At 46.2% G+C, this 15,869-nt stretch overlaps 1 protein-coding gene and 2 long non-coding RNA genes across 3 annotated transcripts; all 3 read right to left on the bottom strand.

Moving 5' to 3' along the window:
• Nucleotides 1–213: 213 nt before the first annotated feature.
• LOC114452634 (uncharacterized) lies at nucleotides 214–878 on the bottom strand. Its single transcript, XR_003672298.1, has 3 exons — nucleotides 845–878; nucleotides 656–700; nucleotides 214–347 (listed from the first exon to the last, which is right to left on the bottom strand). It is a non-coding gene; the product is annotated as an uncharacterized LOC114452634 (long non-coding RNA).
• Nucleotides 879–5,598: 4,720 nt separating this feature from the next.
• LOC114452617 (uncharacterized) lies at nucleotides 5,599–6,408 on the bottom strand. Its single transcript, XR_003672294.1, has 5 exons — nucleotides 6,292–6,408; nucleotides 6,168–6,215; nucleotides 5,972–6,010; nucleotides 5,837–5,875; nucleotides 5,599–5,652 (listed from the first exon to the last, which is right to left on the bottom strand). It is a non-coding gene; the product is annotated as an uncharacterized LOC114452617 (long non-coding RNA).
• A 101-nt stretch (nucleotides 6,409–6,509) lies between these two features.
• Nucleotides 6,510–12,560, bottom strand: LOC114445172 (keratin, type I cytoskeletal 9). Its single transcript, XM_028420135.1, has 14 exons — nucleotides 12,545–12,560; nucleotides 12,393–12,464; nucleotides 11,938–11,973; nucleotides 11,626–11,679; nucleotides 11,307–11,336; nucleotides 10,696–10,752; nucleotides 10,339–10,362; nucleotides 10,178–10,237; nucleotides 9,256–9,285; nucleotides 9,103–9,165; nucleotides 8,991–9,038; nucleotides 8,444–8,488; nucleotides 6,684–6,728; nucleotides 6,510–6,595 (listed from the first exon to the last, which is right to left on the bottom strand). The coding sequence occupies exons 1-14, from the start codon at nucleotides 12,558–12,560 to the stop codon at nucleotides 6,510–6,512; spliced, it is 666 nt and encodes a 221-aa protein (XP_028275936.1).
• Nucleotides 12,561–15,869: the final 3,309 nt, after the last annotated feature.

Here is a 15,869-nt window from a genome sequence, read left to right as displayed (position 1 = left end):
CCGTTTGATGTTCAAAATAGACAAAAACATTTATTGTAGAAGTTTAAACCACATTTTACAAGATGATTCCACATGTGTGATATTGTCAAGTCATCAAAACTGAATCGGTCAAGCTGAAACTTTTACCGTCCCCTAAAACAAAATAAACGTCTATAAACAACATTTTTAAATATTAAAAAAATAATGGACCACTGCTGTTCAGTGGGCGGGGCCTATAGCTAGTGGGATGGTCCAGACTTCCTGGGCCATGCCGAATGGTCAGTACACTGGAATCGATAGCGCAGGAACTGAACTCGTGGCTTGATGTGAAAGTCAGCAGGTATCCTCCAGTTCCACATTTTCTGCACCTGAGCACCAAAGCAAAGATTCAACCTGAGCAGCATTTGAAAAGCTAATGATCAATAATCATCTATTGGCCGATGCTTGACCTGCTACATCTGTAGGTGTTTGTTTTTTATTTGAAGTATTAGTCAGTTAGTCAGTGGTTGAAATACAGGTTAGGAAAGTCTCTGAAAGTCTGATACATGTTCTACTGACAGCAGCAGGATACACAGACATGATGCACCAGGCACCATCAGACAGCAGCCGGGGAGAGAACAAGGCGGTACAGGTGCTACAGGTTAGAGGTCAAAGGTCAGAGTGAGTTGTTACAAACCTTCAGGACCCTGACCAGATGGGTTGTACTGTTCAGTGACTGAACCTGCAGAGAACAAGTAGAACCAAGAAAAGAGAAAGAACAAGGCTTCAGCACCTGATCTCACGTAACCATCCGTCCTAAGCAGAACCCACAACTAACAGGAACCTAACTAACCTGCTTCGTTCACCTGAATCATATAAAACTTACCAGCCGCCTGTGTGTGATCCATCACAGTCTGATGACCTGTGAACAAACGGGTGTGAGAATAAGTGCATTCATTGTGCACACACACACACACACACACACACTCTGCTTCTGTTTAAATAAATGTAACTCACTGGAGTCAAATGGAGTTCCTGTTGGATCAGCTGGAAGTAAAATACACAGGTAAATTCATGGCTGACCTTTGACCTTTCTCACCTGCCTGCTGCTTCACTGTCTCCCCTGCTGGAAGATGCTTACCTGTGCCTGAGTAGTCTGCAGTCACAGTAACCAGGTCTGTGTTGGAGTAAAGACCTGAGACTGGATCACAACAGTGTATGTGTCAAACAGACAGACAGACAGGTGTGTTTCAGACAGACAGACAGACAGGTGTGTGTCAGACAGACAGGTGTGTCAGACAGACAGACAGACAGGTGTGTGTCAGACAGACAGACAGACAGGTGTGTGTCAGACAGACAGGTGTGTGTCAGACACAGACAGACAGACAGGTGTGTTTCAGACAGACAGGTGTGTGTCAGACAGACAGGTGTGTGTCAGACAGACAGGTGTGTGTCAGACACAGACAGACAGACAGGTGTGTTTCAGACAGACAGGTGTGTGTCAGACAGACAGGTGTGTGTCAGACAGACAGACAGACAGGTGTGTTTCAGACAGACAGGTGTGTGTGTCAGACAGACAGGTGTGTGTCAGACAGACAGGTGTGTGTCAGACAGACAGACTGGTGTGTGTCAGACAGGTGTGTGTCAGACAGACAGGTGTGTGTCAGACAGACAGACAGACAGGTGTGTTTCAGACATACAGGTGTGTGTCAGACAGACCGACAGGTGTGTGTCAGACAGACAGGTGTGTTTCAGACAGGTGTGTGTCAGACAGACAGGTGTACCTGGGTTCAGTGTGTGTGTGATGCCGCCAACAGGCTGTGTGTGCAGAATGATGGGTGATGACTCTGTAACACACAAACATGAGTGGTTGGACGTTGAGCTGTGATTGGCCGGTGTTGGGCTGAGGGGCCTGACTACAGCCACAGCTACAGCTACAGCTACAGCTACAGCAGGGCTACAAGGCCACAGGTTCTCACACTTATCCTGACAATAACCTTCCATTGTTTGTTTGTTCCTCTGTCCTTCATCCTCTCTGTCCTGTCTCCCTCTTCTTCCTCTCTCTCTCTCTCTCTCCTTCATCCTCTCTGTCCTGTCTCCCTCTTCTTCTCCTCTCTCTCCTTCATCCTCTCTGTCCTGTCTCTCTCTCCTTCATCCTCTCTGTCCTGTCTCCCTCTTCTCCTCTCTCTCTCCTTCATCCTCTCTGTCCTGTCTCCCTCTTCTCCTCTCTCTCTCTCCTTCATCCTCTCTGTCCTGTCTCCCTCTTCTTCTCCTCTCTCTCTCCTTCATCCTCTCTGTCCGTCTTCTTCCTCTCTCTCTCCTTCATCCTCTCTGTCCTGTCTCCCTCTTCTTCCTCTCTCTCTCTCTCTCTCCTTCATCCTCTCTGTCCTGTCTCCCTCTTCTTCTCCTCTCTCTCTCTCCTTCATCCTCTCTGTCCTGTCTCCCTCTTCTTCTCCTCTCTCTCTCTCCTTCATCCTCTCTGTCCTGTCTCCCTCCTCTTCTCCTCTCTCTCCTTCATCCTCTCTGTCCTGTCTCCCTCTTCTTCTCCTCTCTCTCCTTCATCCTCTCTGTCCTGTCTCCCTCTTCTCCTCTCTCTCTCCTTCATCCTCTCTGTCCTGTCTCCCTCTTCTTCCTCTCTCTCTCTCTCTCTCCTTCATCCTCTCTGTCCTGTCTCCCTCTTCTTCCTCTCTCTCTCTCTCTCTCCTTCATCCTCTCTGTCCTGTCTCCCTCTTCTTCTCCTCTCTCTCCTTCATCCTCTCTGTCCTGTCTCTCTCTCCTTCATCCTCTCTGTCCTGTCTCCCTCTTCTTCTCCTCTCTCTCTCTCCTTCATGATGTCAGTAATTGTGGCCAATCATGGCTAATCATGGCGGAGGGTGAGCTGTGAAGTTCTCTTGCTGTAGAAACAAGAACTTGGAGCCGGGATGAGCTGGTTTTAAGACGCTGGACTCTGAGGCCTCCAGCTCTGTCCCACCTGAAGGTCCTGAGTGAATGTGGCACGCTTTGTCTCACAGTATCTGTTACTTTTTGGATGTCTGCGGTCTTTTTAGAAAACGGAGCATGCAGTGCTGAGATTGGAGCCATGAGGGCGCGCTGAGACCTCCGTGTGATCTGACATGAACCGCCGGGTGTGTGGCCTGGACTGTGCCGCATATGCTGCATGAGGGCCGGGGCGGAGGCAAAGGCGTCGGAGGTCCGACACCGGAAGGAGACGCCGTGAGCGTGCCGGTTACCGCGGCTGCCGGATCTGCAGCACGTGTAGGGAGAGGAGGCGCGGGCCAGACGCGTGGGAGGCGCTCGTGGAGATGGGAACATCTCTGAACAAATGACGCATCCACCTGAAGCCCCACAGCGTGAAAAGAGGGGAGCGGCAAGCGGGCTCACGCCGTTCCACACCCGGGGTGTATCCTGCTGAAGGCGCCGCAGGAAGCAAACAGACAGGGACCACAGAGCCGGTGAGTGTTTCCGCTTCTAAATTCTCGCCTGATCTGGATGTAAAGACGTGAACTGACTATCTTCAGGCTCAACTGGGCCGGAAGCTGCAGGCCTGAAAACAGGCTCTGACAGTAGCAGGCTGCTTTAAAGCCTCTGAATGCAGTGATCTGTGGAGATGTGACCCTGATCTGTGGAGATGTGACCCTGATCTGTGGAGATGTGACCCTGATCTGTGGTGGGAGATGTGACCCTGATCTGTGGTGGGGATGTAACCCTGATCTGTGGAGGGGATGTAACCCTGATCTGTGGAGGGGATGTAACCCTGATCTGTGGAGATGTGACCCTGATCTGTGGGGGAGATGTGACCCTGAACTGTGGTGGGGATGTAACCCTGATCTGTGGAGATGTGACCCTGATCTGTGGGGGAGATGTAACCCTGATCTGTGGAGGGGATGTAACCCTGATCTGTGGAGGGGATGTAACCCTGATCTGTGGAGATGTGACCCTGATCTGTGGAGATGTGACCCTGAACTGTGGGGGAGATGTGACCCTGATCTGTGGAGATGTGACCCTGAACTGTGGAGATGTGACCCTGAACTGTGGGGGAGATGTGACCCTGATCTGTGGAGATGTGACCCTGATCTGTGGAGATGTGACCCTGAACTGTGGGGGAGATGTGACCCTGATCTGTGGAGATGTGACCCTGAACTGTGGAGATGTGACCCTGAACTGTGGGGGAGATGTGACCCTGATCTGTGGAGATGTGACCCTGAACTGTGGAGATGTGACCCTGTGGCCAACTGCTTGGGCCATAGTGCAGAGGACAGAGCTGTGTTGTAGACCAGCTGCTGGGTCCATGTGAAGCTCTGTGCCTGCAGGAGGCAGTGAATGAATATGTTCACGGGGCTGGGGAGTCCAGTGTGGATAATGGATGGAATAATAGCAGGACGGATTCCTGGGGGTGTTGCAGTTCTCTGGGACAAGAGACTGGACCCTTGTGTTAAAAGATTTAAACTTGAAGTGAACTGGTTGATAGCTAAATGAATGTGCACAGATCATTTGCTAAGGAATATCCAGACAAGCAGAGATCCTGAGCACATCAGTGCTATTTGCTGTGTGTATAATGATACAGGTAAAATTAGGTGAGGTGCCCAGTATGTGTGCTGTATGTTTTATTAGTAGAAATGAAAGAGAAATACAAGTTTGTATGTGTTGTCTAAAGCTTTTTATCAGTGAATCACCAAAAATTGTTTATGAAATTGACACAAAAAGGTGTCCCCGGATATATTGTTCGTTATTTATGTATTTTTAGATACTTTAATAATCCCAGAGGGAAATTGTTTTTTTAAGGCTGCTGCCAAGCAGTGTCACACAACGACCAGCAGGGCGCGCCACACCAGTGAGTGCACTGGAGGCGGTGCGGGTGAAGTGTCTTCCCCAAGGACACACAACAATGACTAGAGCTTGCAACACTGGTTGTGTGGCTGGTAATTTTATACTCAATCATCTGATGTCTGCGGATGATCTGCTGGCTTACAGCAACTACCTAACATCTGTGCAGTGTATGGAGCCTGACATTAAGGACACTCCATCTAAAAGTGTGGTCATGGTTTGCAGGAGCAGAGAAGATAAGAGTACTAATATTGTGCTGGGTGTCACAAACAAAACCAAGTATCTTGGGCACATTATTACAGAGAACCTGTCAGATGATGATGACGTCTATAGACATGTAGACTGTTGTACGCTCTACATCTACATATCATAATACAGTTGAGTTGAAGTCTTACCTGTGACATCACGGGCCAATCCCAGACCAGAAGCTGGATCTATCAGAGCAGTGTCATTGGTGAGAAACATGCTTATTGATGCACTAATTTATAGATCTATTGGTTCGTCTTACCTGTGAGGTCAATGTGAAGGCCGGTCACTGACTCGGCTCCACCTGATGACATCATCATCGTCATTGCACTTTATTTAAAATTAGTGGTACATGAACTTGAAGAATAAAATAACGTTTATAACAGTGGACTGAACAGGACCTGACAGAAACATATGACATGTTTGAACCTACAGAAGCTGCTGCAGGTGTTCACAGCAACTCATCGTCATTTGTGTCTATAGTTTAGTTTCCTAGCATTTGTTTAAAGTCACTGCAGTAAACAGGTGCCAATAATGATCCAAAAGCTCAGTCTGTACCTGTGAGATCCCCCTGAAGATTCTGAGTCTGAAGGTTACTGAAGGACACCAGTTGATCCGTCACTGCTGCAGACACACAAGCAGCAGCAGTGTCAGAATGTCAGACAGTTGCTTTGGTTAGAAACACAGCTGCTTGGTTCATATCAGAGGAGATATGGATACAAGAAAGAATGTGAAAGTGCTGGAATGGCCAGCTGATCCTAGACCATCAGTAGATGTTGGGAGTGTAGAAGAAGACGTAAAGGTTTACCTTCATTAGTGTCTGTCAGAAGAGTCTGACGACCGTTTCCTGAGTAACACATTGATCAGACCAAGTAATCAGGAGTATTTACACATGCGGAAATGTAAGAACATCTGAGGATGAAAAGAAAAATGTCAACGTTACCGTTAGCATCAGGTGAGTCAGCACCATCTGCGAGGACGGCTGCAGCAGAAAAACAATAGAAACGTTCAGAGAGCACTGCGACACAGCGTGTAGTAAAATATATCATGAGTGACTCAGGACCCAGCTTTGTTCTGTCAGTGTTTGACCAGCAGGTCTTATTGGTGTCGGTGTAGTTATCCCACAGGTATACCTGTACCTGTCTGTTCTCTGTGAGCCTCACTGAGTGATGACGATGCTGAAGCTCCTATGCATTAAGAAGAGAAATAGGAATACATGTAAACTTCTGAGACTTCCAGAGTTAAGGTCACTACTCTACCAACCTGTAGCATGGGAAGAGTCAGGGACAAAGCTGGACAGAGACTGGTCACTTCCTGAGGTCAGAGAGACATGGTCTGATCCTGATTGGTTGATGCTGATGCCAGGGACGTGAGTTGGATCTTCAAAAGTAAATGAAAAATCACAGCAGGACTTATGATGGAAACACAAACAACAAGCAGGCTGATCAATAACACAGCTGATCAATAAAAACCTCAAAGGATTAGCAACAGCAGAACTTAGAACAATGTGCAGAAGAGAAGGAACTCTTGCCTGTGGATTCCCCAGGAGTGGGTGGGGTCATGTGACCTGTGCAAATAAGACAATTATATCAGAAGTAAACCTCAAGGTGTCACTGACAGCTGTTTTCTAAGGTGAAAGACACCTGAGATCAAACCTGGAAGGTTGACAGGACCATCTGGATTGAACGGGTCCACGCCACCTGAAAAACATCAAACTATGATAATTCAACAACAAACTGCTGCCTCATCAATAATAATATCAATTAAAGCTGCAAGCAGCGATGGTGGGCCCTCGCACAGTATATTTTCAAATTCTAGGGGGCGCTGCAGAGCCAGTCTGCTAATTTTGGTGAGTTTTCGAGTACGTTCAGGGGGTCAAATTTGCGCCCAATGACACGGAAGAAAAAAAGAGAACAATAATAAGAAACGCTTGCATTTCAATAGGACGTTTAGTGCTCGGGCCCTAACTAAAGCTGCAGGCGGCGATGGCGGGCCTTCGCACTCCCGCCACCTCCCCTATCATCCCGCGTCCTCTCTCCCCCGTTACCGGCATGAGCAGTGCACCAAAATACACATATACAAAGGACAGGTCCTCCAGTCAGTAGGTGGCGCAGTGAAAGTGGCATATCAGCATGTCAATGCGTGCAGAGTCAGATGTTCAGCATGCCTGATTTTTTTCATCCACATAGGATGAAGTATGAGGGAGCTACAGCCACAACAACATCCATTTCCTGTGCGTTGGCGAAGGGTCAACTTCGTGGCGGCGCCACAGCCAGACCGTATAACGAAGTGCTGCATGTTTGATAACTTTTGGTCCCTGATGCTTTAAGAGTAACAGGACCAATTTTCAGCTGGATTGGACAAATCCAGTAAAACTGCAGGGAGTGAAAAATGCAAAATGGTGCAGTTTTTTCAAAATGGCGGACTTCCTGTGCGTTTTAGAGGATACCTCCAAGAGTCTTTTTTTCTCGTGTAGAGGTGATACATATGTGTACCGATTTTCGTATCTGTAGGTCAAATGGGGAGTCAGATCTCATTCTAGGGGGCACTGCTGAGCCATGTGGCCACGCCCACATATGACGATGTCATGATAGAGTAAGAGGCAGGTAGGATGAACACCTCAAGAAACACAGCAGCTTTGTCTATGGTGCAAAGGGTCACCTTTGTGGCGTTGCTCCGCCCACACGGTGTAACATCCTGATCAGCCTGATCACAACTCATGCTGCCAGTAGGTGGCGCTATGAGTGTATCAGCTCATTAGCATATCAATCTGTTCAGAATGACAGGCTCAGCATGCATGATTTTTTTTCATCCACATAGGATGAAGTATGTGGGAGATACAGCCACAAAAACATCCATTTCCTGTGCGTTGGCAAAGGGTCAAATTCGTGGCGGCGCCACAGCCAGACCGTATGACGAAGTGCTGCGTTTCTACTTTTGGTCCCTGACCCCCTAAGGGCGAGTGCACCAATTTTCAGCCCAATCAAGCTATTCCCCTAGGAGGAGTTCGCAAAAGTGCGGGGTGTGCGTAATGGAAGATCGCATGGTTTTTTCAAAATGGCGCCTGTACGCCATGGAATTTTCGTCCAATAGGCTTTTTTTGTGTACCAAGTGTCAAATCTGTAGGAGTTGCTGCCAATGGTGACAGTGTCAAGTCGCGACTTTCCCCGGGGGACAATTTTGTGCCAAATTTGGCTTTTGAGTTTTTGAGCACTTTTAGGGGTCAAATTTGCGACGCCGTGTCCGCAAGAAGACTATGTAATAATAATAACCTTCTGCATTTCAATAGGGAGAGAGAGTAAGAGTCTTCACAGACAACTCGAATCAAACATTTAACCACAGAATGACACACTGTCATAAACAGTGTATTAAATGTGATGCACTGTAGGAGAGTTAATATTGATCATAATGTTACCCATAAGGCCGAGCAGGAAGTCATGGCTGGATGGTTCAATGATCCCTGGAGGAGAAGAAGAGTGAGTCAAAATAACAAGATGGAGGTTATCCATCCATCCTTCATTTAGCTGAGCGGGACTGCTCATTGATGTTTATGGAGGAGAGCATTAAAGGTAGGGAGGAGATTCTGAAAACTCAGTGAGAGTCAGCCAGATTTCTAAAGTAAACACACGCCCCTTTCTGTCGGAGCTCACCCCGAAGCCACGCCTCCAACCAGTCTGTGACTTCGGCCATCATGCACGTACCTCTCCGGTGCACAGAGCAGGAAGAGAGTGACAACCAGCCAATACTCCGTGCAAGGATTGGCTGATGTTTTTAGTGTTTTATAGCTTCAGATGATTCATATTCTTCATTTTAATGCGAAACTGCCGAACTAATCGGTTGCTATCGGATTGTAAAGAGAAGTTACACTAATTTAACACAAAGTGCATCAGGATGAAATCTCCTACCCGACCTTTAACAATCAAGAAGAAAGATGCTGACACACACCTCACCTGGACACTCACCTGTATAGTCCAGGTGAGAAACCCCTCCCCCATATGATCCCAGAACACCTGGAGAAGACAGAGGTCATTGACGTTCTTGGTCTCAGCTGTCAGCCTTGCCCCTTGAACCTACCTGTTTGACTGTCAGCTCCGCCTCCTGCTGCACCTCCTCCATTTAGTTGCTTCTGTCCATTACCTGAACGTATGACAATCAATAACACTCTTTATTAAAATTCATATGCCTTCCGTCTTTTCTGATGCTGCTATAATAAAAACAACAAATCACCATTAGAGTCTGAGTCAGCTCCATCAGAACCTACAGACACAAATGAAGGCGTTACAGCTGAGAGGTTCACTCCGTAATGTACTCTTCATTCATTGATTAGTATGAAATAAATCAGAGAGTTCAACAGAAACCCCAAACCATGTTCAAATAAACATGCGCCCTGCTGACATGAGGAGCAGAGTTCTAAACTAAAATAATCTCAGTGATGATCAGAAATGACGTTAATCTGAGGCCTTTGTGCAGCTTTGGGCTCAGCGGGCCGATTTTTTACCCTTTGTTTCTGTGTGAGAAGACGCTGTTGGAGGTTTGGCTCCTAAAAACCATTGACAGTAAAAACTATGGACAGAGCTTCTGTGACGTCACCCGTTTGTTTCTGAAGAGCCGTTCTGAGGCTCGGTGGGAGGTTCCAGGATGTTGATGACCGCCGCCATGTTGGCAGCGTCACGTCCGCCAAAACTCCAAATATGGACAAAGAGGGGGAGCACGAGCGGAGTTTAGGGGGGCGGGCGATCGTGGAAGCAGGAAACTCACGCTGTGATACGTCAACTGTCTGTCACTCAAGCAGCAACGCCCATAATTAGGCGTAATTTTAAGTCTGAATACAATTGAAACGAGTGAGTTGTAAAAAAATTCACCCCCCCTACAACTGACACTAGAAGAGAACCTATCATCTGAGACCACAGTGGTTTTTTGTACCAGGCTGTAAACATGTTCTGCTGTGAAGTCGGCCATTTTAACATGGGAGTCTATGGGAAATTACTCGCTTTTGGAGCCAGCCCCCAGCAGTTGCAGCGTGAATTACAAGTTTTGACACTTCCGCATGGGCTTCAACTTTGACCCCCGAAGGTTGCCGCTTGCTAAAAACACAGAAAACACCTCCTCTGAATGTTCAACACAAATATCAAGACAACCTGGTGTTTACCTGCAGCCTGACCAGCAGAGGGCGCAGACAGCCCAGAGACAACCACAGATCCCACAGACCCTGAGGTGAGAGCAGGCCCAGAGATTAGGAACATTTCTCAGTATCACTCTATGAAGTCCGGCGATTAGTGATTACTTTTTTTTACCCTTATTAATATTTACCTGCTGAACTGCTTTGGCCTCCAGCTGTTAGAAAAAACAAGAAGAAACCTGAGTTTGATTTCTTCATCCAACAGGAGCACGGTGGTTCAGTGCTCTGATTCATAGTTTATCGTCCCTGTCATCAATAGTCATTAAACACGTCACACTGTAGCAAGTCATACTTTAAGTTCTCAGTTTGTATGTCTGCCTGCCTTCAGGTGTCAGAGAGGACAGTAACAAAGACCTCGATACTCAGAAAGCTGAAGTGAAGTCAGATTAAAGAGGTCCAGCTGGTTCTCACTGACAGGTGTCAGACCACACAGGGTTATCACAGTTCCAATGTAGCGCAGTGTTTACCTTCATCATTGGTTCTGTTACCTGATGAGCTTCCGGCGGCACCATGTGTTCCTCCATGTGCTGAGTGACCGCTGGAAGCTGTAAATAAACACAACTGTCACTGTAGACAAACACATACTCATGCACACTAAGGCCCCGTTCACTCTGGAGAAAGTCATTCCAGCTAGAGTAGGATTGAGCCCAGACAGCCTTTAAGCTCCACACTCAATCCGGCTTCATCCAGTGTGTTTGCTGTCCTCCAAACCACTAGGTGGCGCCTCGTAATATACAGAGTCCGTTCAGGCCGCGGTAGGACCGCGTGTGCGCATGCGTCGTGCGTTTTTTTTTGTCCCGTGTCGCACCCCGTGAATCAAAAGTAGCACATTGCTAACCGGACGTAGCATGTCGCTAACCGGAAGTAGCATGTCGCTAGCCGGATTCGCTCGCCACATTTGCGTTCACACCTGAGCCACATTTGAGCCAATCCACCCACGAGAGGTGGATCTAGTCGGATTGAAATCAAACTGGATACAGCCGGATTCGAGGTGTTCACACTCAGAAAAAAACATCTGGATACATCTGGATAGGCCCGAATCCCACTTTAGCCAGATTTTTTGCCCCAGTGTGAACGGGGTATGAAGCATCCAACTCACCGCTTAGACCCTGAATGTTGGAGGAGATATCTGTGAAACAAAAACATGCACAGTTGTAAAGTCGTTACGTGACGTTAGGTGGTTCAGTTTATTAAAAACCCTTAAGTTACTTAATCCTTGTTTCTCAACATTCTCCTGAAAAGAAACCTTCATGTTAGACCTACAGAAATGTGAGACCTGCAGAAACTTCAGGATGTGGACCAGACTAAATCAGGTTAATCTCGGTCTGAATACCAGCCACTTAATCTGGATTAAACCTGAGATCAAACAGGAACAAACAAACTGTTCAGGAGGAAAAACCTGATCAGGGTCGACTCACCTGAACCTCCGGCCGCCGGCGCTGTGGTGGTGGTCTGCTGCATTCCAAGAGCGCCTGCATGAGGGGGGAGGAAAGAAGGGGGGCGAGAAAGTATCAGGTGGTCTGAATGAATAACGTACCTGTTCCCATCGGGCCGATGGAGAGTTTATTATTCAGTTCTGTTTCTCTAAAACAACGTTATTCGGAGGTTATCTTGCTGTCAACACAAAAGTAAACAGACCACGCTGGTTTAGTTTAAACGTATGGTTTGTTTGTGTTTATGCAGGTTTATGTGGTAAGGGTTAAAGGCCGCTGTGTGTTTTATCCTCTCACCCTGAATCTTATCTTGACTCTGGGAGTCATCGTCATCTGGAAAGAAAAGACATTCAACATTTATTTCTCTAATTAAACACGGGTTTAACAGCATCTTTGCATCAAAACCTTCTTTTCTTATCTCTCCTCCGGTTTGGTTTATTCCGCACTTTGAGTCAAACGTGTGTCGCATGTGTCCGTTTGGTCTCAGACCAACAGTTTTTCTCGTTGCGTAAAATTGTGAATTTTGTTCCGTAAAGCTGCCGAAGCACCGGAGGAACAAGCTAACATCAGAGAAGTCGTCATGGTAACGACATGTGGTGGATGATGGTGACTAAACAAACAGATTTAGAGGCGTTCACAAATGCTAATTAAAAAAAGTTATACCTTAACTTTTTTAACTCTTTGACACAAAACGTTAAAAAATCCGATGAATGAGTCATCTCAGCGTCACACACACACACACACAGGCCTACCCTCCTCCTCCTCAGAGAGTTCACCCTCCGCCTCCTCTGCGGCCTCCACCTCCACCTCCTCCTGCTCCTTCTCTGGAAGACACAAGACAAGTCTTTTGTCCACAGAGGAAGTGAGAATAAGGAGCAGTGATTGACACTGAGGTGTTTCTTACCCTCCACAGGAGCCATAGAAACTGTCGTTGCCAGAAAGACGAGCATAGACACGATCAGTAGGTTTCTGTTGGTAGAGCAGATCACTGGTCAATACGATCAATAAATAGACATGGATTAATAAAAAAGACTTCAGGCTCAGTATTAATCATTGGAATGACGTCAGTCAGCACGATCAATGTCATCTAATGCAAAGCCAATCAAATCTGATCTCTGATTGGCTCATCAAACTGTCCGTTAAGTCTGTATCCAATCAGCACAAAGTTACAAGCAGACGCTTAAATTGATTGATTGATCGTGTTACTGGAGAGAAAATAACTGTAGCATTCAGGCTCATCGCTATATATTGATCAAGTTGATATTATCAGTATATCGATTAGGATGATATCATCACTGTATTGATCAGTATATCAGCATTATATTGATCAGTATGATAGCAGCACATTGATCAGTAAAGCATCAGCATTATATTGATCAGTATATCAGCATTATATTGATCAGTCTAGCATCAACACTGCATTGATCAGTATGATAGCAGCAATATATTGATCGGTAAAGCATCAGCATTATATTGATCAGTATGATATCAGAAGTACATTTATCAGTACATAGCAGTGCATTGATCAGTATGATAGCAGCACATTGATCAGTCTAGCATCAACAGTGCATTGATCAGTATGATAGCAGTGCATTGATCTATAGCATATCAGCTGTGCATTGATCAGTGCGATATCATAAGTATATTGATCAGTCTAGCATCAACAGTATATTGATCAGTATGGTATCAGCAGGACATTGATCAGTAAAGCATCAGAAGTATATTGATCAGTCTAGCATGAGCAGTACATACAACAGTATGATAGCAATACATTGATCAGTAAAGCATCAACACTACATTGATCAGTATGATAGAAGTACATTGATCAGTATATCAGCATTATATTGATCAGTCTAGCATCAACAGTACATTGATCAGTATGATATCAGAAGCATATTGATCAGTCTAGCATCAACAGTACATTGATCAGTCTAGCATCAACACTACATTGATCAGTATGATATCAGAAGTATATTGATCAGTATGATAGCAGTACATTGATCAGTAAAGCATCAACAGTATATTGATCAGTAAAGCATCAACAGTACATTGATCAGTATGATAGCAGTACATTGATCAGTATGATAGCAGTACATTGATCAGTATGATAGCCGTATATTGATCAGTATGATAGCAGTATATTGATCAGTAAAGCATCAGCAGTATAACAGTGAGTACTCACGGGGGCAGCATGCTGCTGTCTGACAGTTTTTCTGTTGGTCTAAAGAAGAGCAGCTGAAAAAGCTGCAGCTCCTCCTTCAAACACTCATATTTATACACCGAGAGGCGGAGGAGGGGCTGCTCATTCTATTACTGCAGCTAACAGCACAACACTTCTCTCAATGCATCACTGTTGCCTTTCAGCACAAGAACACAGCTTACCATTACTGTTCTGTTAGTGTTACCTGCAGCGGCCATCATGTGTCATCCCATAATGCACTGGGGTAGGGGCAGGGTGCGCCTGGACACGTAGGGATGTTGGTGTGATTATGTCCAGCCGGTAATGTTAGACGGTTTCTTTATGTGTAGTGATAGAATTTATAACTGTGCTGGCTCCTGTCATTTACCTGCTGACCTCCAGTCTGACCATGTTTCCATCTCCATCACTGTTTGTTGAGTGACTCCAGGAGATTTTGACCATTGATGAAAGTGTTCAAATGACACACATCATCCATCCATCCATCTTCATAAGCTGCTTTGTCCTTTAGTGCAGGGTCACAGGGGGCTGGAGCCTATCCCAGCTGTCAGTGGATGAGAGGCGGTCCACACCCTGGACAGGTCGCCAGTCTATCACAGGACATAACAACAACAACAACAACACAAACAACCAGTCACACACACTCTCATTAGTCCAGGAGAATATGTAACCTCCACACATCTGCAAAACATGTGTAGGAACACTACATGTGTAACGCCAAACACATGGCCACCAATCAGACATTTGATGATTGATGATTTAGGATGACATCATAAGAAGGCTCGAGTCCGATCAAAAATCTGATTTACGTCTATACAGACCTGACAGTCTGAGCTGTAGCCTACTAACCTAAACGCAGACTTTGTGTCCTTGCTTGGTTTGCCATGTCACTGTCATGTGAGAAAACTCGATTCTGATTCTGATTCTGATTCTGATTCTGATTCTGATATTACCAGTGTGATCTAGACTAAGGAGAGTAGAGCAGAGGTTAGAGGGTGAGGGGGAAACTGCTCAGAGGATCATGTTTGTGCCCCGACAACGTAGGCCTAGAGCAGCATAGCTGTGCTACACACTAGGTCTAAGGCTAACTGTACGCCTTACTAAACAGAAAAGTTTTAAGTCTAGTCTTAAAGGTGGAGGCGGTGTCTGCCTCTCGGACCCAGATTGGTAACTGGTTCCATAGTAGCGGTGCCTGATAGCTGAAAGCTCGTCCTCCCATTCTACTTTGATGAATCCTAGGAACTACAAGTAAACCTGACCTCAGAGATCTGAGTGTCCTGTTAGGAACATATGGTACAATCAGCTCCTGCACATACAATGGACCAAGTCCATGAAGAGCCTTGTACGTTACAACAAGGATCTTCAAGTGTATTCTTGAGTCCACTGGGAGACACTGAAGAGACGCTAGAACAGCAGAGATATGATCCCTTTGGCTGCTTCCTGTCAGAACTCTAGCTGCTGCTTCTGGGTCAGCTGCAGACTGTTGATGGAGTAATGTGGACATCCTGACAATAAAGAGTTGCAGTAGTCCAGTCTTGAAGTGACAAAAGCATGGATGAACTTTTCAGCATCACTCTGAGAGAGGATGCTCCTGATCTTAGTAATATTACAGAGGTGGAAGAACGCGGTCTTGGAGACCTGCTTAATATGAGAGACAAACCACATGTCTTGGTCAAAGATGACTCCGAGGTTCCTCAAAGTCGTAGTGGAGGCCAGAGTACATCAACAGTGTGAGCTGTCAGCCAGAGGAGGGCACAACTAACCTGCTGCTAAACACACACGCTCACACACACACACACACACTTACACACACAAACAAACAAACACACACACACACACATGAGAGCTGTGCACAGATCCATACAAACCTCTCTCCTCTGATTCCTCCTCCCTTCTGAGTGGATCAGGTTTCCCTTGTAATTAAAACATGTTATTGTTCAAGATTTTAACATCAGCATTCAGTCAGTCCTGATGTGAACATGTGTGTGTGTGTGTGTGACAGTTCAGACGAGTGAAAACCAGCTTCAGGGAG

Source organism: Parambassis ranga, chromosome 2 (assembly GCF_900634625.1).
Source record: "Parambassis ranga chromosome 2, fParRan2.1, whole genome shotgun sequence".
In the NCBI taxonomy this organism is placed as follows: Eukaryota; Metazoa; Chordata; class Actinopteri; family Ambassidae; genus Parambassis; species Parambassis ranga.
The sequence above is the reverse complement of the archived record's forward strand: the minus strand, read 5'-3'. Positions and strand labels throughout refer to the sequence as shown.